This window comes from Ovis aries, chromosome 5, assembly GCF_016772045.2.
Source record: "Ovis aries strain OAR_USU_Benz2616 breed Rambouillet chromosome 5, ARS-UI_Ramb_v3.0, whole genome shotgun sequence".
Lineage (NCBI taxonomy): Eukaryota > Metazoa > Chordata > Mammalia > Artiodactyla > Bovidae > Ovis > Ovis aries.
The window spans coordinates 35,390,513-35,417,270 of NC_056058.1; the positions used below are offsets into that span (position 1 = coordinate 35,390,513).

Below are 26,758 nucleotides of genomic sequence, written 5' to 3' on the forward strand. Positions count from 1 at the left end.
TCACATACCCTCATAATGATCAACCATCGTTTAGTCTATATATGATACTGCCATTTTTTGTATGATAAGATCCTATTTCTACAGAATGCGTTAGGGTTTAGTACTTCCATAAAAGCCAGTATTTTCTTTATTAAAAAAAAAAGATAGGTATTTTCTGAATATGAAAATTTTATACAGTCCAAAACTTGTTAAAAATTGTTCTACTCCATGAAAAAACTACATGTAAAATATGATAAAGTCCTTCTTTCCCCCTTTAATAATGAACTTAGGTACATAAATAATAAAACTATGCAAAGCATCATTCACATTTTATCAATCACATTCACTCAGTGACACTGCATTTACATTAAAATATGAATTCACATAAAAAGAAATACCGCTATATTATGAAAAGGCCACAAATTTTCTGGACTGTAAAATTAAAATAAGATTGATAAATAAACACACGTGGTATCCTCATTTCTCCAGAGGTACATGCTGTATATCAAGGAAATGAGATGGCAAACGTTTTCTCTATGTAAGAGACTTCTGAAGAGGTTTCAAAATGAATCCACTGGTACTTAACCCTTCTTGGGTTAGAGACTTAATAGTACATAAATGATACAGACATCTTTTCAGAAAAAAAATGTATATGTGCATATACACAAAGGTAGCAATTTCAGGACTTTCACAGACCTTCTGGAGACAGAACCCATACAGATTAAATATGCTTACACAGACCTTTGATATTCAGTGAGTATTTTCACAGTGACCCAAAGGGTCAAGGCCTGTGGTATTTGGCCATTTTGTAGAGGCCCACATTTGAATCAAACTAAAATAAAGCTGGAAACAGATATGAAATAGCAAATCACCCAGCTAGTGAAGGAGCCTGGCATTCACCTCTCAGTTTCACTCTGGCATCTTTACAACTCATTATTAGTAGAATAAATATCAAGGAGTGCTTTGGTGCTAATCATTAATATATTCAGAAGGTCTTTGAACTTCTCCCAATAAAAAGAGTACACTGTGCTTTCATATCCTAAGTCTCCTTGGCAAGTAATATCATGATGAGTCTCTAAAAGATAACAAGAAATAAAGCATATGATCTCCATAGATAGCTATTTGTTAACATATTTATTAAATTCACATCCTCTAGAAAGAACTTTAATCATAGTGTAGTTCATAGAGATAAAAGATACAAACCCAATCTTCTAAGAGAAATCAACATGATACACCAAATTTATTCCTGAAAACACCACAAAGAACTGTGTGACGGATATTTTATTATAGACACTCTAAAACAATTTAAATGTCAGACATATTTACAAAATTCTTTATTTCTTATAAAGTTCTAATTGGGTTTACTGATAGCCTTCAATGTCTGTTCTAACTTACACAACAATTTCACGTTAAAACAAATGATTAGAAATCCATTTAATTTTGTTAAAGAAGATTGGGATGAGAAAATGTGATATGCTATACCATGCTTAGTCACTCAGTCATGTCCAGCTCTTTGCAATGCCATGGTTTGTAGCCCACCAGGCTCCTCTGTCCATGGGGATTCTCCAGGCAAGAATACTGGAGTGAGTTGCCATGCCCTCCTCCAGGGGAATCTTCCCGACCTAGGGATCAAAGCCAGGTCTCCGACACTGAAGGTGGATTCTTTACCGTTTGAGCCACCAGGAAGTCCAAAATGTGATATATTCGTTATCGATCATAATTTCAACAAAATGCCAAGGGTATTTCTTGAAACAGTGTACAGTTGGCATGATTATTTTTAAAAATCAGAACTTCTATTACACCTATAACCCTGGCCTACCATTTTATATCTTCCATTACTCACCTCCCCACCCCAAGATTCTTTCCGCCAGGACAACATGTCACTTCAGTGCCTCCTGTCGTTGGAAACTCTTTTTAAATCTTCATTCCTCTTATAAGCCCCATGCTGCAAAAAGCCCCAGCCCCAAGCAGAAAGAGCCACCACCACAGGCTTAGATATGTAGGTATATTCATTCTTACTCCTCACAAGATAGAAGGGTGCCTGAGGAGAGGATTATCACTTTTACTCCTAGAACTTTAAGAGGGGAAAGTACAGTTGACCCTCCATATCAGCAGGTTCTGCGTCTGTGGGTTCAATCAACTCCAGATCAAAAACACTTATAAAAAAATCACAAAGAGTTCCAAAAACAAAACTTGAATTTGCCATGCACCAGCAACTATTCACATAGCATATACATTGAATTCATAACCATTTACATAGCATTTGCATTCTATTAGGTATTAAAAGTAATCTAGAGATGATCTGAAGTGTATGGGAGGAAGAGTGTATGTTACATGAAATACCACACCTTTTTATACAACGGACTTGAGCATCCGAAGATTTTGGAATCCACAGTAAGTCTGGCAACCAAAGGACAACTGTATAGTTTAGGGCTTTTCAAACTGAAACTCTAGCTATATTTTTCCATCAAACCACTGCTAAAGATGCTTGTTTCACTCCAGGTATTATTTATATTACTCTGAGTTACATTATGAATCTCATCAACTTTGAGAGCTAAATCAGAAACTCCAATCATATTTATCAAATTGTTTTTCAGGAGAAAGAAGTTAGAATTAAAATATCAATGGCTTCCTGAGTATGCTATGTAACTGTACTAAGTAGTTTACACAAATTCTCATTTAATCAGCAAAATGAAGTAGAAATTATCTCTATTTTACAAGACCTAAGAAAACCAAGGCTTAAACAGGTTAAGTTATAACAACTTGCCAGGGCTAGAATTCAAATGCAGATCAATCTGAGTCAAGTCTGTGCTCTTAGCCACTACACTTCATTATCTTATATGTATATTTAAAGTTTCAAATATCACCGTATAATATAATCTTATATCATGAATTGTTGCATGTGTATATATAAAATGCAGTTACAAACATATGCATCAAGTTTTTCTGACCTTCAAAATCGATGCATTTTAAAATTTCCATATATTTGAAAAGCAACTGAAAAATTTCATGTATGTGATTTGAGCCTCACTAGTGACTGAACTGAGAAATTCCTTTACACAAATTTATGTTAATACACTAATAAAAAAACTGCAAGCTAAATAATCATTACCAAGTCTTTCACATAACATGATTTCCTGGTAATGTTCAGCTCAGTTCAGTCGCTCAGCCATGTCCAACTCTTTGCGACCCCATGAACCGCAGCACGCCAGGCCTCCCTGTCCATCACCAACTCCCGGAGTCTACCGAAACCCATGTCCATTAAGTCAGTGATGCCATCCAACTATCTCATCCTCCGTTGTCCCCTTCTCCTCCTGCCCTCAACCTTTCCCAGCATCAGGGTCTTTTCCAATGAGTCAGCTCTTCATATCAGGTGGCCAAAGCATTGGAGTTTCAGTGTCAACTTCAGTCCTCCCAATGAACATTCGGGACTGATCTCCTTTAGGATGGCCTGGCTGGATCTCCTTGCAGTCCAAGGGACTCTCAACACCAGAGTTCAAAAGCATCAATTCTTCAGCTCTCAGCTTTCTTCACAGTCCAACTCTCACATCCATACATGGCCACTGGAAAAACCATAGCCTTGACCAGATGAACCTTTGTTGGCAAAGTAATGTCTCTGCTTTTGAATATGCTGTCTAGATTGGTCATAACTTTCCTTCCAAGGAGTAAGCCTCTTTTAATTTCATGGCTGCAATCACCATCTGCAGTAATTTTGGAGCCCAAAAAAATAAAAGTCAGCCACTGTTTCTACTGTTTCCCCATCTATTTCCCATGAAGTGATGGGACCAGATGCCATGATCTTCATTTTCTGAATGTTGAGCTTTAAGTCAACTTTTTCACTCCCCTCTTTCACTTTCATCAAGAGGCTTTTTAGTTCCTCTTCACTTTCTGCTATAAGCGTGGTGTCGTCTGCATATCTGAGGTTATTGATATTTCTCCCGGCAATCTTGATTCCAGCTTGTGTATCTTCCAGTCCAGCATTTCTCATGATGTACTCTGCATAGAAGTTAAATAAGCAGGGTGACAATATACAGCCTTGAAGTACTCCTTTTCCTATTTGGAACCAGTCTGTTCTTCCATGTCCAGTTCTAACTGTTGCTTCCTGACCTGCATAAAGATTTCTCAAGAGGCAGGTCGGGCAGTCTGGTATTCCCATCTCTTTCAGAATTTTCTAGTTTATTGTGATCCACACAGTCAAAGGCTTTGGCATAGTCAATAAAGCAGAAATAGATGTTTTTCTGGAACTCTCTTGCTTATTGATCCAGAGGATGTTGGCAATTTGAGCTCTGGTTCCTCTGCCTTTTTTAAAACCAGCTTGAACATCTGGAAGTTCATGGTTCATGTATTGCTAAAGCCTGGCTTGGAGAATTTTGAGCATTACTTTACTAGCATGTGAGATGAGTGCAATTGTGCGGTAGTTTGAGCATTCTTTGGCATTGCCTTTCTTTGGGATTGGAATAAAAACTGACCTTTTCCAATCCTGTGGCCACTGCTGAGTTTTCCTAGTAATGTATCAGGCAGAAAAACTGAAATTTTGCTCAGTTAATGGCAATTTCAAATAACATGAACTTTTATACTTCACTTTCTTTCCCCAAACCTCCAGTTATACTCTTGCAGAAGAACGCAACTGTAGTATGGTATTTTCTCAGTAGAGATACTTTATGAGAAGCTATGAGAATATTTTAGTCTTTATACTTTCATTGAAGGCAAAAAAAGAAGATGGCAGAGGATGAGATGGTTAGATGACAACACCAACTTTGAGCAAACTCCAGGAGATAGTGAAGGACAGGGAAGCCTGGTGTGCTGAAGTCCATGGGGTTACAAAGAGTTGGACATGACTTAGCAAATACTTTCATTACATTAAAAATGAATACTACTGTTTTTAATTTTTACACAATTTTTGTTTCTTTGCAATTTTTCTTTTTAATATGCACTGATTTTTGAAATTTATTGATCTTGGCAACATGAAAGCGTCATGTTACCATTCTGATTGTTATATGATGTCAACTTTTAAAGAAACCTACTTAACCAGCTAGAATAGGCCATGATACAATTTCACTTTGTCACTATTGCAAATATAACAATCATCCTATTGTTACTGAACTAGGTTCAGCTGCTCACTGCTCAAAAGCCAATAGTGGAAAGGCAAATGTTGGCAGAAAGGAAAGCTACTTTAATCAGAAAGCCTGCCAACTAAGAAGGTGGACTCATATCCCCAAACCCGACTCTAAAGATTCTGCTCAGCTATGTGATTTTTAAAGGGAAAAAGGGGAAGTGATCTCAGTTAATCATTGAAGCAGATGGTTAGGTTCTGCATCATTTTCCATTGTGTGCAGGATGGCTGACTGTTAATGATCTTTCTTCAGACGTTATCATGCCCATGTGGTCTGCCTGCAGGATTGCTAAGGGGGCCACTGGAGTCAGAGAGTGAGGCATTCTTCAACTACTTAATTCTTCACTCCTACTTCTTTCAGTCAAGGGAAAGAATCAACAGGTTAGGCAAGGTATTGTGTGCATTTAGTAGAATGTAAATCAGGAGTTAAGTTAAATGTTACCTAGTAATCTCACTTTTATACTTAAGGCTTAACAGGAACAAAAACAGATAAACAGGTAAGGGGCAAAGAGCTACTTACAAATTCCTAACTGTCAGACATCATTTCATTTCTATGAGATTAGGGGCAAAAGTCCACCTTCCATAATTTCTTCACACTGACATATGATGTTGTATAACTAAAGTGGAAGACAGGTCTGTGGTGCCTCTTTGCTCACAATTTTAGTTGCCTTCTTATAAATACAGGCAAAACAAGGTATAATTATTTTGATGCCCACAAAATATAGATTATTAACAGCAATTGTGTTAATTCCATTCTCTGAAGATCAGTTCTTCAAACAGTGCTAGCTGTAGATTCAGTACTGCTCACGATGGAACAGCTTATGTTATGGTTACAGTTTGGTCATCGTGCAGTTAGCTTTTTCCCTCTGATGGTGGTGACAGCGTCTGCAAAACAACTAAGGAATGTGCATCAGACACTGAGTCTGTGACTCTACTGTCCTAACCATTAACTGATCAAGCCCGCTCTTTTGTGACTCGGGGATGACTGAGAGATTTCTGTTTCTCTACAAACAAGAGGACAGGGACAAAGAGAGGCCTTTGTACTCTGGGAAGTCCTCCAGGGTTCTGCTCAGTTCCACCATAAATGTACAGTATTTGCTCAGGTTGACATCTGGAAGGATAAACTGCTGGGCCATAGGGTTTGTACATCTTCAAACTTACTAGGCATCATACAGCTGCTTTTCAAAGAGGGCTGTACCAATTTACATTGACACCAGCAATGTATACAAGTTCTAATTTCCCTGCATAAGTATTTGGCAAATATCAGACCTTCACATCGGAGAAGGAAACGGCAACCCACTCCACTATTCTTGCCTAGAGAATCCCGTGGACAGAGCAGCCCAGTGGGCTGCTATCCATAGGGTCGCACAAAGTCAGACATTACTGAAGCAACTTAGCATTTGTGCATGCCTGGAAGAAGGAAATGGCAACCCACTACAGTGCTCTTGCCTAGAGAATCCCATGGACAATGGAGCCTGGCGGTCTGCCATCTATGAGGTCGCACAGAGTTGGGCACAACTGAAGCGACTTAGCAGCAACAGCAGCAGCAGCAGACTTTGTCAGCAGCAGCATCTTTGTCAATACGATGGTTGTGCCAATACTATCTCATCCATGTTTGTCACCTGACATTCCATTGGTTCATCAATGATATTTATTACTGATAGAAAATATTATTTTTCTTAGTGCTGACACTGTATTGTAATAGTGTTTACATATTTTATTGATCACTTCCAACTTGCTGTGATTCAAAACATTTAAAAACTGTAACTTTTGAAATAAAATTTTTCTCTCTTAAGGAATGTTCTAGTTTGCCGTAAGTTATTACAATATCTGTTGAAAAGAGTTTAACCTCTTTGTCATTAAATTACCTGGTTTTTGAGGAAACTATTAAATAAAAAGAAATTATTTCATCCTCTGGTCATTCAAAGCACTTTATACATCAATTATTTTACATAGTCTAATGTTAACTGCTCCTTCATTAAGTTAATTCTTTTATGGCTAGGAATGTTCTGTTGTACTATCTTTAAGATATAAAACACCAGAGCACCCTAAAAGTCCCTCCTTATTCCCCTTCCAGTGCCATCCTTTCAAGGATAAACACTATCCTGACATCTAAAAAACAGATCTGAATTTTATATAAGTAAAATTATATAATATGTGTTATTTTGCCTCTGGCTTCTTTCAGTCAACATTATATTTATACAATTCATTCACAGTCTAACAATACTGTAGTTCATATATTCTCAATGATGTCTAGTATTTTGTTGTTTGATAAATAAATACTACAATTCATTTATCCATTCTACTGTTTACAGGGGCAGTTTCTACACTTGCGCTCTCATGAATAGCATTGCTATGACACTGTCATTCATGGCTTTTGGTGAACATATACCTGCATTTCAGTTGGGTATATACCTAGAAGTGGAATTTCTGAGTTACATAGTATAAGTATGTTCAATTTTAGTAGATAATGACAAATAATTTTTCCAAAGTGGACTCAGTTCAGTTCAGTTGCTCAGTCGTGTCTGACTCTTTGTGACCCCATGAATCGCAGCACGCCAGGTCTCCTTGTCCATCACCAACTCCCGGAGTTCACTCAGACTCACGTCCATCGAGTCAGTGATGCCATCCAGCCACCTCATCCTCTGTCGTCCCCTTCTCCTCCTGCCCCCAATCCCTCCCAGCATCAGAGTCTTTTCCAATGAGTCAACTCTTCACATGAGGTGGCCAAAGTACTGGAGATTCAGCTTCAGCATCATTCCCTCCAAAGAAATCCCCAAAGCTTAATTTTTGAACTCATTCATTCACTCATTCCCTAATTTAAAAATAGATGTTAAGCAGAAAATTGTTCGATGGCTCACACCAAGTTTCTGTGTCTCCACAGCACTTGTTCCTTCCTGTATTCATTTCCTTAAACACCTAAGGTGTGCCAAGCAGTGTTCTACATTTAGTGACCGCTGGATTAATAAGACAGATTCCTCACCCTCATGGTACTTACATTCTAATGGGGAACAAACAATAAATCACAGGTGATAAGTAAGTTTTTTAAAAAAGATATAATATCAAAAAGTGGAAAGCTCTACTAAAAAAAAAAATAAAATGGAATAGGGCAAAGAATGTGGAGATGGGAAACAGGGTCCCAATTTTGATAAAAATGTGTCAAGTATCTCTAAAAAAAAGTGAAATCTGATTTGAAATAGGTGGTAGTGAGAATAATTACATTTAGCACATATTCTGAAAGTAAGGTAACAGGATTTGTTGACAGATTTGATATGGGGATGGGGTGTGAATACAATAATTATGATAGTTATTCACACATGTTTGGATGAATGACTCTATCTAATAATAAGTCTGTAGTATGAATACCTGCCATCGGATACACACTCATTTATTAGGTGGTTTTCAGACAGTTGTAGCCTGGTGGGCTGCCGTCTATGGGGTCGGACAGAGTTGGACATGACTGAAGCGACTTAGCAGCAGCCGCATCAGACAGTTGTTAAAATACTGAGTATATCCTCCATAGTAATATTTAGAATGTATTTCAAATCTTCCTCTGTTGTCATTCCAACAATCAGTCAACAATAACTCTGTAAATATTCTTCTTAGAGGAATAGATTTACAAATAACACAAATAAACATAGACCCCACTCCAGCAAAATCCCATGGATGGAGGAGCCTGGTGGGCTGCAGTCCGTGGGGTCGCGAAGAGCCAGACACAACTGAGCAACTTCACTTTCACTTTTTACTTTCATGCATTGGAGAAGGAAATGGCAACCCACTCCAGTGTTCTTGCCTGGAGAATCCCAGGGACATGGGAGCCTGGTGGGCTGCCATCTATGGTGTTACACAGAGTCAGACATGACTGAAGCGACTTAGCACGAGCAGCATGTCTGTATGTGTGTGTATTTATATACATATATGTGTGTGTGTATATATAAAGATTATATATCTATAATCTTAATAACATCAAATGCTTAGAAGCGTTCTTTGTTTTGTTTTTTTGGAAGTGCCGCATGGCATACAGGATCTTAGTCCCCTGACCAGGGATCGAACCCATGCTCCCAGCAGTGGAAGTGTGGATTCTCTCTCTTTTATTTTTTAATGTTGATAGTCATTTTACTTATAATTGCCAAAATCTAGGCTAGGCTTCAAAAATATGTGAACCAAGAACTTCCAGATATACAAGCTGGATTTAGAAAAGGCAGAGGAACCAGAGATCCAACATCCACTGGATCATAGAAAAACCAAGGGAATTTTAGAAAAACATCTACCTCTCCTTCATTGACTACACTAAAGCTTTTGACTGTGTGGATCACAACAAACTGTGGAAAATTCTTCAAGAGATGGGAATATCAGACCACCTTACCTGCCTCCTGAGAAACCTGTATGCAGGTCAAAAAGCAACAGTTAGTACTGGATATGGAACAACGGACTGGTTCCAAATTGGGAAAGGAGTGTGTCAGGGCTGCATATTGTCACCCTGCTTATTTAACTCATATGCAAAGTACATCATGTGAAATGCCAGGCTGGATGAAGTATAAGCTGGAATCAAGATTTCAGGGAGAAATATCAATAATCTCAGCTAGTGCAGATGACACTACCTTATGGCAGGAAGTGAACAGGAAGTAAAGAGCCTCTTGATGAAGGTGAAAGAGAAGACTGAAAAGGCTAGATTAAAACTCAACATTCAAAAAACTAAGATCATGGCATCTGGTCCCATCACTTCATGGCAAACAGATGGGGAGACAATGGAAAGAGTGACAGACTTTATTTTCTTGGGCCCCAAAATCACTGCAGATGGTGACTGCAGCCATGAAATTAAAATATGCTTCTTCCTTGGAAGAAAAGCCATGACAAACCAAAAAACTGTATTAAAAAGCAAAGACATCACTTTGCCAACAAAGGTCCATCTAGTCAAAGCTATGGTTTTTCCAGTGGTCATGTACGGATGTGAGAGCTGGACCATAAATAAGGCTGAGTGCCAAAGAACTAATAATGCTTTTGAACTGTGGTGCAGGAGAAGATTCTTGAGAATCCTCTGGACTGCAAGGAGATCAAACCAATTAATCCTAAGAGAAATCAACCCTGAATATTCATTGGAGGGACTAACGCTGAAGCTGAAGCTCCACTAGTTTGGCCGCCTGAAGCCAAGAGCCGACTCACTGGAAAAGATCCTAGAAAAGACTGAAGGCAGGAGGAGAAGGGGATGACAGAGGATGACATGGTTGGATGGAATCCCCGACTCAATGGACATAGGTTTGAGCAAGCTCCAGGAGATGGTGAAAGCCAGGGAAGCCTGGCATGCCACAGTTCATGGAGTTGCAAAGAGTTGGACACGACTGAGCAACTGAACAACAAAAAGGAAAACAAGTATCCTTCAACGGGTGAATAAACAAACTGGTACATTTAGAAAAGGGAATACTTTCAGCAACAGAAAAAGCAACAAACTACTGATACATGTAATGTTGTGAATGAATATCAAGAACAATATACTGGAAGTGTGGATTCTTAACCACTGGACTACAAAGGAAGTCCCTGAGAAGTTATTTTTTTAATTAATATGCCACTATTTCAATGAATGAGTAGCTAACAATAAAGAAGACTAACAAGTAGATCGAGCAATAAAAAACAAATTTTTGAGTACAAAACAACAAATCCTTTAAGAGGTACTCTGAGGAAGTTAAAATTTTAAATGTTTTAATGAGCATACTATGACTTAAGGTAAAATTTCACTCCCTGTGCTAATTACCAATTGCCTCTGTATTTTTAATGTTAACTTTTTTTCTTAGTGTTTTTATCTGAATTCATAACAATTCAACAGGAGACAAGAAATTTGGGTTGAGATTCAATAATACCAACACATAGTAACCTATATTAACCATATGAATGGAGAAATAACACATAAATCTTTTTAATTCTCCTAGTCTATTTTTTGCTCTTAAAAATGAGAATTGTCTCACATGCTACATCCTAAGAACTAAAAATCACACAGAGTGGTCTATACTTGGTTTTGTGTTGCCAGGAAATACTAAGTGGAAAATCAGTCTTATAGACAGATTTGCCACGTCAGACTGGCATCTTATATGATCAGTAATCAGTTGACAACCTTTTGCTCTTAAAAAAAAAAAAAAAAAATATTAAGGGCCAAGTATACAAAGTCTTGTGGGCTTCCCCAGGGGCTCAGCAGTAAAGAATCTGCCTGCAATGCAGGAAATGCAGGTTTGATCCCTGGATTGGGAAGATCCCCTGGAGGAGGACATGGCAACCCACACCAGCATTCTTGCCAGGAGAATCCCATGGAGAGAGAAGCCTGGTGGGCTACAGTCCGTAGGGTTGCAAAGAGTTGGGCAAGACTGAAGCAACTGAGCATACATGCACACATAAAACCTCAGGATGTACTTACTGGAAAGTTTTTCACTTGATCTCCAGCTTTTGTACAGGAAGGAAGAAAAACAAATGAAAATGAAAATTTCCATACAGAATTATAAGCAGGAGACTTAATCATTTATTAAATGAATCAAAATAAAGCATATGATATATAAATTGCAAATAAAAATTAAAAAAGAAAATATGCCTTAATTATAGGATGGTCAATAAATGTAATCTCATTGTAGAGCTTCAAAAGGCTTCAGAGTAAGACTTGGAAGAAAGCAAGGGGCTATGGGAATGGAGTCAAAAATGAGCATGCTAACATCACAGAAAACAGAGTCAAAAAGCAAAACGAAAGTTAAAAATTTAGAAAATTACTATTCACAATACTTTGGCCACCTCATGAGAAGAGTTGACTCATTGGAAAAGACTCTGATGCTGGGAGGGATTCGGGGCAGGAGGAGAAGGGGACGACAGAGGATGAAATGGCTGGATGGCATCACCAACTCGATGGACGTGAGTTTGAGTGACTGGGAGATGGTGATGGACAGAGAGGCCTGGCGTGCTGCGATTCATGGGGTCGCAAAGAGTCGGACACGATTGAGCGACTGAACTGAACTGAACTAAATGAAAGAAATTCTCAAGTTTAATCCAACACATGAGCTACACTGGAAAAACAGTACACAGCTAAAACTGTAAAATACAGTCGAAACTGTGAACACTTAAGAATGGTAGAGGTTAATTCATTTTACAAAGGGTTCAACTGAACTTGGTACCCCCCTGCATCTAAAGGCTAAGACAGTAAAACAGTTCTGATGGTCCTATTCTCAGCCACACAGCCTGGTGAAAGAAAGCTATATTCTCCTCTACTGAGAATGGAAATTGTTTCAACTTATTTCAGTTATTAAATGCCTACTGTGCAGACTGCTATGGTTTCCTCCCTTCAAGGTATTTACAACAAGAAACAGATAATAAATAACTGAAAAGATACCCAGGAGTCACACCTCAAACAAGCAAATGAACAATCCAAAGAAGCAACATGTCAAGGAAGAAGTAACTGTACATCACTGCACAGCATGTGACAGGGTCATGAGTGCTACATGGATAGAAATGTCTGGCCATGAGATGCTAAATGAGGAAGCTCCCAAGACATGATAGACTTTCAGGAGCTTTTCAAATCAGAAAAGTTGACCAGAGTATATTTCAGAGGACACTACACTGGGAAAAGGCTCTAAAAGTGAAGTAGAAACATTATAACTAAATAAATAAAGCTAGTCAAATCATTTTTTTAAACAGGGTTGTTCTTGCCTGGAGAATCCCAGGGACAGTGCAGCCTGGTGGGCTGCTGTCTATGGGGTCGCACAGAGTCAGACACGACTGAAGCGACTTAGCAGCAGCAGCAGCAACAGCAGAGATAGTAAACTATAAGTTTCCTCTCCTAACATCTGTGCTAAATATTTTACATGCATTACCTCATTTAATCCACATATTTTCTCATTTAAAGCTGTTATATTCATTTTAGCAAGAAGGAAATCGAAGCAAACGATGAAGGGACTCGTCCAACATCATCAGGAAGTGGTGCAACCAAGAGTAAACCTCAGGCAGTGGGACTCAGGAATCCTGATTTACCTGCCTTCTCTACTCATGGGCCATAATGGCTGAAATGATTAAGGTCACTAATTGTCAGAGCTGTGTATAATGTCTGGGTCATAGTAGGTCCCTGATAAATAATGGCCAAAAGAAAGAACGGGAATGATAAAGGTGGGCAATGTGATACAGAAAAACTACTGATTTCCCTCTCTCTCTCTCTGATAATGCAATGTTTCCAAAATCAATGAAGAAACCCTGATGAATAAAACACCTGTATTATCTTTATGCAATCTCTTGAAAGACTAATAAGAAGGATCAAGGAAGTCAAGAAATCTCTAATCTTACTGATGTCCTTTCCTGATATAGAGGATTATTCATTTCAGTGGGTTGACTTGGATATACAGATATATCTAAACTATTAGTAAAAATAAAATAAAATACAAGTCATATTAATTAAAAATACAGCTACTGGTATTTGTAATAGCTAAAAATGAAGTGTTTATTTCAAGATTACAGGAGTAAAAAGCCCAAGTATGCTAGACTGCGTATAATACAATAGACATGGCAATGCAATGATTGCATTTTCTAATTTGAGTAACTCGACTGAAAGTCAAAAAAAAAAAAACTGAAAAAGTACTTTTAGATTCTCTCTCAAGTTTGCTAACTTTAACTCTTAAAAAAGAAAAAAGCATATTAAAATAGGAAAAGGCAGAAGCCAGATTGTATCTCTGCAGTTATTTGGACACATTTCTATTTATAATTTGGGGGAAAGGAAGGGAGAGGAGAGGGTGATGCATCCTCATGCCTGCCAGCCCAACACCACAGGTTTCCCCTGCTTCTCAAAGAAAAGTCAAACTAAATACTCTACTGTGGTTGGAATATATCCCTGATTCAAACATCCACCAAAGAGGTTAGTTTGCTTTTGACAGTCTATCTCCCTTAGGGTGAATATAGATTTTTATTTCACCAATTCTATTTTCAGAAAAACTCCCCCCAAATATTCTCCCTCCTTCGAATACAGAGAAAACATCCACTTTCTACATTTTTCCAGTGCTAGAGATCAATGATAAATGTATGCATGGGTTCATTTACCCATATGGGAAATGGAAACTGCTGTTTTAACTCTAAGACTACTCTGTGGAACAAATGGATTAGGAAGTTTAAACAGTTCCACTGACCATAAATTCATGATAAATCTGTAGAAAACGCCTTAAAATACACAACCATAAGCCCATCAGAACTCAGTGTGAAGTGTCTGGTGACTGATATCCTGAATACCTGACATGCAGATAACTGGGCAACAAGATAATAACCTCAGTAAACAATCTCCAGAATTAAGAACACTAAAATGTTATTCAACGTTATGTCTAAATTGCTTTTTTTCTTTCAGATACTACCATGTAAGTGATGTACATAAACAACAGAGGGAAAAGAATCAGTGGAGGGGGAAATCAAAGCGTTTTAAAGAAATAAAAAACCCTGAGAATAACAGGAAGCAAATATGTAATTGAGCAGGTCAAGAAAACAAAATAAAAAACAAGTAGATGCTAAAAAATTTTAAACCAAATTAAAAGTCCTCAAGTTTTCTTAGTATCTGTGATGTTAAGGCAAAAAACGTGGTTTAACAACTTAATTTATCTTCACCTTATATTTTGTTGTTATTTATATTTTCCAAGGTATGAAACAGAACAGTATTTGGAAAGGAACATTAAGTATATACAAACAAGACACCACACATATGCTGCTGCTAAGTCGCTTCAGTCGCGTCCGATTCTGTGTGACCCCAGAGACGGCAGCCCATCAGGCTCCTCCGTCCCTGGGATTCTCCAGGCAAGAACACTGGAGAGGGTTGCCATCTCCTTCCCCAACGCATGAAAGTTTAAAGTGAAAAGGAAGACACTCAGTCATGTCCGACTCTTAGCTACCCCACGGACTGCAGCCTACCAGGCTCCTCCGTCTATGGGAATTTCCAGGCGAGAGTACTGGAGTGGGGTGCCAGTGCCTTCTCCGCAAGTGTGTATATATACATATACGTGCATATACAAATACACACGTATCCAAATGTGTGTGCATATGTATGTGTATTTTCTCAACAAATCATCTTAACTGAATATGTAACTTTTTCCCCAACAGTAGTATGGCTGATTAAGATTTAATGTACTTTTCTGCTTCAACAATTAAATGAGAGGAACTGCAGGGAATTGTTTCATACTGCTAGGAAAACCCATACAATGGTCAGAAATGTGAAAATAAATTTCCACAAAAATTCTGTTTTGTTTCATAAGCTTGAGGAATATTTTCACTTATGAAGAATCCTCCTCCTCCCTTTAATTTGGAATTTAAAACTTACATTGTAGATTTGAGTGTTTCAGAGAAAGAAGATTCTGGACACACCAGATGTATGCCTATCTAGGAAACTGATATTTAATGGAATAAAAAGAAGTATTGCAGAAGCTAGGCAGCCATTTTATTAACACCTGATTTAGCAGCATCTAACAGAGATGACAAGTTTTATCATGCATCTTTAACCACTAAATTCACAAAACAAACAGAAGGTTTACCATGGGAGGTACAGAGTGATCAGACTATATCCTCTAGTCACTCTTCCAGTAAAACAGCATGTGTTGTCTAAAATTGCTATGGGAACGTGGGAGCTCATAAGAAAAATGAAGTTTTAGTCAAATGTCTTCTTTAATATCCTATACTACGACCTCTACAGTAAATGAAAAGTTTACATACAAACACCCATTATGAGTAAGATCAAATATTAAGATGGAGTACAATGATGTTCAATTTTGCAATTATGGTGTTGAATCCTTATTAAGCATGTAAGCAGTTTCACCACCTGAGGGTTCTGTTTGCATGTTACAATTGACTTAACATATTCTGTTATTCAAATGAATTTAAGAAGGAAAACATTTATGCCCCCATTCTCCTTCTGATTATAATATAGAGAATGATGGCAGATATTTCTCTAAATAATCAACATAATCGGAATAAGATCCAAAAGAAAACTTAAAGCAGAAGGTACAGAAAAGAAGGGATGAGAAATCTAAGTGAATATGAGATAAGAAACAACAACTTAAGACTCATTGTAAATTTACCTAATATGAACCATTCATATTACCTTTCAAGAAAGTGTAATTTAGTGCAGTAGAAAGAGAGTTTGATTGAGAATGCAAAATTTAAGTTCCAGTCCTATCTCTGTTACTTACAGGCAGGGTAACTTTGTTGCTGCTGTTCAGTTGCTCAGGAGTGTCCAACACTGCTTTGGGACTCCACTGACTGCAGCATACCAGGCTTCCCTGTCCTTCACAATCTCCCTGTTTGTGAAAACAGGAGTTTGCTAAAACTCATGACCATTGAATCGGTGATGCCATCCAACTAACTATCTCATCCTCTGTCATCCCATTCTCCTCCTGCCTTCAATTTTTCCCAGCAGCAGGGTCACTGGCAATGAGTCGGCTCTTCCCATCAGGTATCCAAAGTATTGGAGCTTCAGCTTCAGCATCAGTCCTTCCAGTGAATATTCAGGGTTGATTTCCTTTAGGATTCACTGGTTTGATCCCCATGCTGTCCAAGAGACTCTCAAGAGATTTCTCTAGCACCACAGTTCAAAAGCATCAATTCTTCGGTGTTCAGCCTTCCTTATGGTCCAACTCTCACATCTACACATGACTACTGGAAAAATCCTAGCTCTGACTATATGGACTATATCACTTTGTTGCCAAAGTGATGTATCTACTTTTTAATACACTCTCTAGGTCTGTTACAGCTTTTCTTCCAAGGAGCAAGCGTCTTTTATCTTTTAATTTCATGGCTACAGTCACCATCTGCAGTGAATTTGGAGCCCAAGAAAATACAGTCTGTCACTGTTTCCATTGTTTTCCCCATCTATCTGCCATGAAGTGATGGGATCAAATGCCATGATCTCAGTTTTTTGAATGCTGAGTTTCAAGCCAGTTTTTTCACTCTACTCTTTCATCTTCATCAAGAGACTCTTTTTTGTTCCTCTTCGCTTTTGCCATAAAGGTGTTGTCATCTGGCTATCTGAGGTTATTTATATTTCTCCCAACAATCCTGATTCCAGCTTAAGCTTCATCCAGCCCAGAATTTTGCATGATGTACTCTGCATAGAAGCTAAATAAGCAGGGTGACAATATACAGCCTTGACTTACTCCTTTCTCGATTTGGAACCAGTCTGTTGGTTTCATGTCTGATTCTAACTGTTACTTCTTGACCGACATACAGATTTCTCAGGAGGCAGGTAAGGAGGTCTGGTATTTCCATCCCTTTAAGAATTTTCTAGTTTGTCATGATCCATACAGTCAAAGGCTTTAGCATAGTCAATGAAGCAGAAATAGATGTTTTTCTGGAATTCCCTTGCTTTTTCTATTATCCAGTGGATGTTGGCAATTTGATCTCTGGTTCCTCTGCTTTTCTAAATCCACACTGTACATCTTGAGTGTCTCAGTTCACGTACTGTTGACGCCTAGCTTGAAGGATTTTGAGCATTACCTTGCTAGCATGAGAAGTACGACAACTGTGCGGTAGTTTGAGCATTCTTTGGTGTTGCCCTTCTTTGGAACTGGAATGAAAACTGACCTTTTACACTCCTGTGGCCACTGCTGAGCTTTCCAAATTTGCTTATATTGACTGCAGCACTTTAGCAGCAGCATCTTTTAGGATTTGAAATAGCTCAGCTGGAATTCCATCACCTCCACTTGCTTTGTTGATAATGATACTTTCTAAGGCCATTTGACTTTGCACTCCAGGATGTCTGGCTCTAGGTGAGTGATCACACCATCATGGTTATCCAGGTCATTAAGACCTGTCTTTGTATAGTGCTGTGTATTCTTGCCACCTCTTCTTCACATCTTTTGCTTATGTTAGGTCCATACCATTTCTGTCCTTCATCGAGTCCATCTTTGCATGAAATGTTCCCTTGGTATCCCTAATCTTCTTGAAGAGATCTCTAGTCTTTCCCATTCTATTGTTTCTCTCTATTTCTTTGCATTGTTCACTTAAGAAGGCTTTCTTATCTCTCCCTGCTATTCTCTGGAACTCTGCATTTAGTTAGCTATATCTTTCCTTTTCTTCTTTGCCTTTCGCTTCTCTTCTTTTCTCAGCTATTTGTAAGGCCTCCTCCTAAAGCTATCTGTAAGACAATCATTTTGCCATTTTGCATTTCTTTCCCTTGGGAATGGTCTTGATCCCTGCCTTCTGTGCAATGTCATGAACCCCCTTCCAGAGTTCTTCAGGCACTCTGTCTGTCAGATCAAATCCCTTGAATCTATTTGTCACTTCCACTGTGTAATCGTAAGGGATTTGATTTAGGTCATACCTGACTGGCCTAGTGGTTTTCCCTACTTTCTTCAGTTTAAGTCAGAATCTTGCAACAAGGAGTTCATGATCTGAGCCACAGGCAGCTCCCAGTCTTGTTTTTGCTGACTGTATAGAGCTTCTCCATCTTTGGCTGCAAAGAATATAATCAATCTGATTTCGGTGTTGACCATCTGGTGATGTCCACATGTAGAGTCATCTCTTGTGTTGTTGGAAGAGGGTATTTACTATGACCAGTGCATTCTCTTGGTAAAACTCTGTTAGCCTTTGCCCTGCTTCATTCTGTACTCCAAAGCTAAATTTGCCTGTTACTCCAGGTATCTCTTGCCTTTCTACTTTTGCATTCCAGCCTCCTATGATGAGAAGGATATCTTTTTTTGGTGTTAGTTCTAAAAGCTCTTGTAGGTCTTCACAGAACCGTTCAACTTCAGCATTAGTGGTTGGGGCACAGACTTGAATTACTGTCATATTGAATGTGTAACTCTGTGTAAACCAAAAACCTTCCTGCAATTGCTTTAAAGACAAGAAGCTTCTAACAGCAAGCTGTCATTCTTCTCATTTAATTATGCAGTGTAGTCAGAGTGTCAGTTCATGACATTAAAATGATTTCCACAGCAACCAATCAGTGTCAATACAGTATATTTACAATTCTTTATATTTATTCAAAGTCAAGAGACTGACTTCTAAAGGTCATCATCTACTAAAAGCATACACCTCTAATACACAGCAAGGAAAATACCAAAATGTACTTGAAAATTACCCTGCTCCTTCTATGTTCCTCTTATCTCTCCAGCTATGACTAGTACTGATGTCTTTCTCTTTAAGACAAGAAATGGACATTTCTGAGGATAACTTGACTTAAGGCTGTGAAACTTAAGGTTTTAAAAAAATACTCATCAAAACTGTAAAAGGTAGTGCATATATGTGGTTGCAGATATATGCATATATATGTATGTATGTCTCAAGCTAAGACTATGCATGTGAGAGAGAAGAGATGCGTCTGAGACAACTCTCTTTACATCTCTGTGCCTTTCACACAGCGACCACGAGGAAAGCAGCCAGGGCTCTGGCTCTGGGCTGAAATGACTTGGGGATTGGAGTCTACATAATGGAGCAGGATCTTTTGGGGCATTCCCAAGACAGAACCTCACCCTTATCCTCTGCTCTAGTTAGTCTCTGAAGTACCTAGATAACAGTATCTGATGCACATTTTCTGAGTTGTCTGACAAATGCTAAAACCACCACAAAAAGAAGTAAGAACTTGATGATCATGACCACAAAGCTCCTCCCTCGCCAACCCCCTCAGATCTATCAGTGCCTAAGGGCTAACAATGCTAACCCCTGTGATAGTACTCCTTTACCTCACAATTATCCAATTGGATAATTATCACAATTATCCAGAGAATTGTGCACGAGATGACCACAGACACTGGGATGTCCCTCCTTCACGTCACCTTTAAAAATGCTTTACTGAAAAAAATAAAAATAAAAAAAAAATAAAAATGCTTTACTGAAACTCCTGGGGAGTTTGTGTGTCTTTAGCCTAGCTGTCCTGAACTCCTTGCCCAGAGCCCTGCAATAAAGGCTGTAATTCACCACAACCCAGGCTCCACAGACTGGCCTTAGTGTGAACAGACCCAAGTTTGGTTCCAGTACACTACTATTTCAATTCTACTCTACTACTAGTTCAATATATAACACAGACAAATCATGTAATCTCTCTGTGCTTCAGTATCTGAACTGGATTCTACCCAAAGGCTGTCTGGCTCTTTCCATAGATGCCTATGGCAATTTACATTTGAATGCACTGTTAGAAAGATAGGAAAAGTAGCAGAGTTCTTTCACAGATTTTCTATTTCTATAAAAATAAAATTTATAATTCTTATTGGCAAGAAAGACAAAAAAAAACTGTTTACATGAAATCAAATGACACTTTAGAAAGTAAAAAAATGTTGCCTAAGGTGTTAATTTCATATTAAACTGCAAAGTACATTACCATCAAGTGGAAGGGGATGAATGGAATGATCTTTTATGGTCTCTTCTAAAACTGAAGACTATGATTGTGAAGTAGACTCTGCAAAATGTGGCAAACAACCCCACATATTAAAAATACCACAAGTGTTTGGACCTCCCTGGTAGCTCAGACAGTAAAGAATCTGCCTACAATGCAGGAGACCTGGGTTCAATCCATGGGTCAGGAAGATAACCCTGGAGAAGGAAGTGGGAACCCACTCCAGTATTCTGGCCTGGTGAATTCCATGGACAGAGGAGCTTGTCAGGCTACACTCCATGGGGTCGCAAAGAGTCAGACATGACTGAGGCACTAACACTTTGACAAGTGTTTACTGCAAGAAAGATTAAAAAAGGATAGATATTTATTTGGCAGAAACAATTATCCTTCCTTAATTATCAACTTCTGGTAGAGATTACTGACAATCTATAAAAAGAAAACTTTTATTATTTTTGCACATATTGAAAGAACAGGTATAGCAGTGTTTCTAAGCTTTATTTAGAAAATCATATGTCACATAAACAATATCCATTACTTCTTAGGTTTTTCTTAGTGTCTTCTTTTCGCTGGTAAATTGGAAAATCTATCCTTTTATATATATATAGAAAAGGTATCTTATATATAAAGGTATCCTTTATATAAAGATAAAAATTAATCACCATTTAGAGCATATTACTATTTTTCTGATCTTTATATTAGGTTGTAAGAAGCTATCCACACACAGAGATATAGTATTTCTGTGATTAATAATAGCAGGAAGGATCCTTGAATAGAAGTATGCCACGTACTGTCTATAGCCATAAATAAAATATCTTTCTTACAAGTAAGCCAGTACAATACCAACTCCATTAACTCTGACTTCTTAATATTGTGTGATAATCACATACATTAACCAAAGCAGAGATGGGAATGTTGGCTATTAAGATAAAGGTGGCTACTAAGTTGGCTACTGAGAGTTGGCTATTAAGTTTTTTACACTAGAAAATCATCATTTTAGCTATGTATGTCTTAGATTATTCATCTATGAATTTATTCTCATTAATAACAAATCAGTTGAATTCTCTCCCTGCTTACCATAACCACTTTTCCTCATGAGTCAGTCACCCCATCACTGTAAAGGGCCACAAGTTATGACAGGACTTTTAAAGCAAAATGTTAAACACCTGACTACAAAAACAAAACAAAAAGCCTTGAAATTTCATGTGTGACTTAATTAGGCTCCAGACCAAGCAACACCTCCACAAACAAGTCACATGGCTATGACACAACTTCCTATCGCCATCAGCAGTCTCTGCAAATATATTTCATTCTGCTAGGCACACTTTAATTCTAGCCTTTTATTAAATAGACTCTGATCCTTACTTATTTGTCTGGCCCTCATAAAGGGAAAAAAAAAATATAAACAACAACAACAGAGCAAAGAGAAGCAAATTCCTCTGAAGAATGACTTATACAAAATATATTTTCTTCAAGTTCAAGAAAATTTTCCCCATAGAACCAATATTATGAACAGCAGTTAGACTTTCAGACTCATTAGTAAAATCTGATATGAACCTTAATGTAACTGAACTACAGGACCTTTTCAAACTCTTAATCCTAAGTAGTTGGGAACCATTTGAGAACAAGGGTGGCAAAGGACAGTATTTATTACTATTGTTGCTACTAGTGGGAATCATAACATCCAGGAAGCTATCACTTACCAAGTACCCACTATGTGCTAGGTATTGTGTTAAACATTTTACTTGCCTCATTTAATTTCATAGCTACTCTATGATATATGTATTATTTTTATCCTATAGTTTAACAAAAAAGAGGATTTGAAAAATTAAGTGACTTGCCTAAGGGCACACAGTTAGGAAGTTGCAAAGTCATACCCAGGTCCACACAGCTTCCATGGTATCTACCACTCTGCAACACTGCTAAGTTTCAAAATGCTTACTTTCTTTTTCAGAGTCAAAATTTCCAGTCCTTCAGAATAGGTGATGCCAGCTACACACTAGAAGAAACCTTTCTGATCTAATTTGCACTGGATATAAATAACCAAATCCTACCAGAAGCAGCATTTTCATCTTTTCAAAAGGAGGCAATTTAATTCAACGGAACTTAAAAATGGTATGTTAGATAGTGAAACAAGAGTAACCAAAACAGCTTGCAATGGGAAGTAGATGAACCCTTCTGGAAGAGGACATCTATACCTGTCTCACTAGCACCTTTTCTTTTGGGGAAATAGTACAATTCCATTCAGTGTGATACTGACAGAGCCATCAGTCATGGGCCTTTCCATCCCCCAAGCCTGGTGGCCATGAGAACTAAGCAAGGTCAGTAGTTATTTGGGTCCCCACCCCCACATGTTTAATTGTCATGGAGGAAAACAACAGTCATTCACATTTATCTGAAGCCTGGAACTGTAAGAACGACAGACGTTTGGACACACAGTCCACGGGGAGCAGTTGCCGGAAAATAAAGTCATCACAGAGGAAAGCAAAATTGAACAATGTGAAGATGAAGCCCTGGTGATATTGCCAAACCCTTGCATCCCGCCATGACTGAGGTTAGAGTCACCTCTTGTTTCTCAGCAGCTATTTGAGCCAGTAAACTTTGATCAAGTTAATTTGTGCCAGATCTCTGACACGCAAACCCGAAACAATCTCGACTAACGTGGGTTTCTGAGAATTTGCTCTTGAGGTCACCTTCCTCCTGGAGTGCTTTCATTAGTTCTTTGCCTTATCCATTCCAAGCAAGAAGGAAATAAAGAAAATCACTTTCAATCTCAGATCAAGAATGATTAGCAAAGGGAAAATACAAGGATACTGAATACAGTTTGGACTCTTAAAGGCAATATTAATAAACACATCTGCCTATTTAAAATATTTATGTGTACTCCCATGGCGGATTCATGTTGATGTATGGCAAAACCAATACAATACTGCAAAGTAATTAACCTCCAATTAAAATAAATTTATATTTTTAAAAAGTATTTATGTACAAAAATCTGGAAATAGCCATGACTCTCATCCATAAGCTCATATTTTCAGTCATGATGTTTGACAGAAAACCACAATGTTATGATGTCACAACTTTAGAAAGTTATATAAAAGGCAATAATAGCATAAAATGTAGCAAAGTGCTTATTACAAATCAAATTCAGCAAATGTTTGAAATGTGTTTGACTTTTTAAAATATACATTTACAGGACTTAAATATTCTTTTTAAGTTTTTGTCTCTCAACTTGTATTTTACAAGGAAGTCATACAGAAAGTAAAACTGCAGCTATCTCAAAGTTTTCTAGAATTTAAGGTTTGAATTTTCATGCTCATTTCTTTCTGGATTAGTTCTTCACCTTCAAGTACTAGTTGCTTTTCCTTATTAATCTTTCATGGACAAAAGGTATGTGCAACTTATAAATAAAAAAGTTAAACTTAAAAACATGGTGGCAAAAATCCATGACGCCAATTCAAGATAATTTAGCATTTACATTCCAAAGAAACTAGGACTCTTGGTTGCCAAGGACAGATACCTACCCCCTAAACTAGCATAAGCAAAAAAGGTAATGTACTGGCTCAAAGGATTAAAAGTGTAGAAATGGGAATGGCTTCAGGCATAGCTGGATTTAGGCTTCAAGATATATCATAGGGACTCTGCAATGTTCGATTTTGCTTTCCTTCGTGATGACTTTATTCTCCAGCAAGTACTCCCTATAGACTACATACTTCCCACATGTCTCTCTCTCCCCATCCTCTCAGTTCTACTTTCTGATATGTTGGCCTCCTTCTCAAATTGTATGTGATGTGTGAGGCTGTAGTACTTAAAGCTGCTACAGCCATCTTTCAATGCACACTGACATATACTCATCCAATCAGCCCTCAGTGCCTGTAATGAGACACAGTGTACTGACTGCTTAGGTGTAGGTCTGAGGCAGCTAGTGGGTGTGGTCTTACCCTTAAGAGCAAGGAAGGGGTGGATTCTTCAAAGGAAAATCAAAGGGACGTTTTTCAGAATACCAGAAATACATCCCCAATACAAAGTATCTCTTTGCAAAATAAAAATGATGCGAACAAAAATGACAACTACAAAAACAATGCGGAGGTTTTTAGAGTGCTGAAATATATGCACAATTTCCTGAGAAGTGTTCTTAATTAGATGCTCATTGTTTCCTTCTGATACCACTACTGAAATAATTAAAACTTACATTTTCCCCCTTTCAAATTCCCTTTTATTGTGTTAACTGAAACTCAGGGTTTTGACAGCTGTGGCTACCAAAACAAATGGAATGTATTTCCAAATAGTTAAAGATTAAGCCGAACTATTGCCACTAATAATTGTACCAGAGATCTTGGCTGCAAGAACAGTGCAATTTCTGTTAAGTTAAACAGAAAAGGACACACAAACAAGCTGAGGAAACAGACTTGGGAAACAAGCTGGAACTAAGAGCACGAGGAGGCTAGAACTGCCACCAAAACCCACACTGAAGGAGAGAGAAGCTGGCTCAGGAGCCTCTGCTGGCTGTCGGCACCACTCCCACAGCTGGCACCAGAGCTCCATTTGTGCCTGTCCCGTTTCTTTGTATTGCTTTTTTCAGATGTGAAGCTTCATGCAGAGTTTTCTAGCCATCTGAGCATAAATCATGAGCCATAACTCTAGCCGTATCGAGAGTTATGAGAGGGGTGATCTGTAGCATTTTGGCTTCCACAGTAGAAGTAAGATTTTAGGCACTTACAATAAACCCTAACATATAAAAAGCCCTTGATAAATGTGATTTATTATTCTCATAAAAGCATGACTTAAATCACTATGTGGCAAATAATGTTTTTAACATCATACTATATGATCAATAGATCATCTTCATTAAAAACAACAATAAAGGTATTTCCCAAATCACATAATTATTGGTAAAAAAAAAAAAAAAAGGTAAAAACTGGACTTCCATGATGGCCCAGTGGCTAAGACTTCACACTCCCAATGCAGGGGACCTAGGTTCAATCCTTGGTTGGGGAAGATCCCGCATGCCACACAGCATGGCCAAAAAAAAAAAAAAGAGGCAAGAATTGATTATTCTGAATCAACTCTTGGCTCCAATGCCAGTAGAAAGAATTCCTGAAAAATAAATTCAGTCACCTTCCCCTCCAAACATACTCTGCCTCTACAACATAATTAAGTCAAATAAGCTTAATAAGGGGTTTCCCTGGTGGCTAAGATGGTAAAGGGTTCACCTGCAATGCAGGAGACCCGGTTCGATCTCTGGATTGGGCAAACGATAAGCAGGAGACAATCAAAATTTGACCTTCTGGGGTAGATTATGGCAGGTTGTGGACAAGTTATTAATATTTGTTTCTCCACCATGAGTATAATTGGGGGGGGGGGGTCAAGTAGCCAGTCACTTACTGCAAATTAAGTACCAATGTTCATCTAGGTTAGTTTCCATTACAGCTACTGGAAACTGACCGAGTCAACATTCTGTTGTTATCTGACAAAAAGATGTATCTCACTCATAAAGAAACCCATACAGAATATGGATTTATATACTTAGAGGGAAAAGCTGTCACTTGGCTCCTGTATTACCACACTCCTTTTTTTTATTATTATTACAGGATAAAAGTCCATTATTATCTTCTTAGAATTTCACCCAAGACATGGAGCTGTAATTTAAAGAAAATAAAGTATAAGATATAAAGGAAATATTGAAGAGGAAAATTTGACTTACAATATACAGTCATTTTAAAGTACTTGGAAGCCAGCAATTTAACTTACAGAAAAGCTATGTTTAAAAAAAAAAGACAGAATTTAATTACTACAGTATGTTTTCTCAACTCAGTTAAATAAACTACATTCATTTCTACATTTCTATTGTGAGTTTGAATTAGAATATGCTAGGAATATAGTTACATGTAAATGTCAATACGTGAAGTAATTAAGAGATCATTTAATCCACTTTGCAGTGACAGTTCAAATTCCGTCACTCTTCTTTGTCATAGTCATACGTACATAGGTTGATAATGATTTTTTTTACAGCAATAAAGTAGCTGTGGAAATAATATAATGGTTACTTTTAAACACTAAATATCTTCAGAATTTCACTTGACACTATTTACTAATCCATAATACATAGAAGCAATCTCTGTACATATGTGCAATATTCAATTGTACTTAACTGCACATACTATTATCATTTTGGGTAGAATTACAAAATGAGTACAATGTCACTGCTATCCACTCCTTTATACACTCATTAATTTATCTTATATACTTTTAGCTATACTTTCAGCTGTCAAATAGTTCTTCATTACAAAAGTTCTATAACATTTTATTTACTAGAGTATTAGGGGCTGAAAAAGTCTAATAAAAGTCTAAAATAT

General features: G+C 37.8%; 1 protein-coding gene across 4 annotated transcripts in view; it reads right to left on the reverse strand.

Annotated features, from left to right (window-relative positions):
• Positions 1-26,758, reverse strand: part of COMMD10 (COMM domain containing 10) — a 180,467-nt gene that overhangs the window by 70,784 nt on the left and 82,925 nt on the right. The window contains exon 6 of one of the 4 annotated variants that reach the window (XM_042250337.2): positions 4,877-26,041. The exons of the other annotated variants lie outside the window; for them this stretch is intronic. Within the exon in view, the coding sequence (XP_042106271.1) occupies positions 26,009-26,041 (33 nt within the window). The 3' untranslated portion in view covers positions 4,877-26,008. Of the gene's footprint in view, positions 1-4,876; positions 26,042-26,758 lie in introns of those variants that run through there. 4 annotated transcript variants of the gene reach the window in all.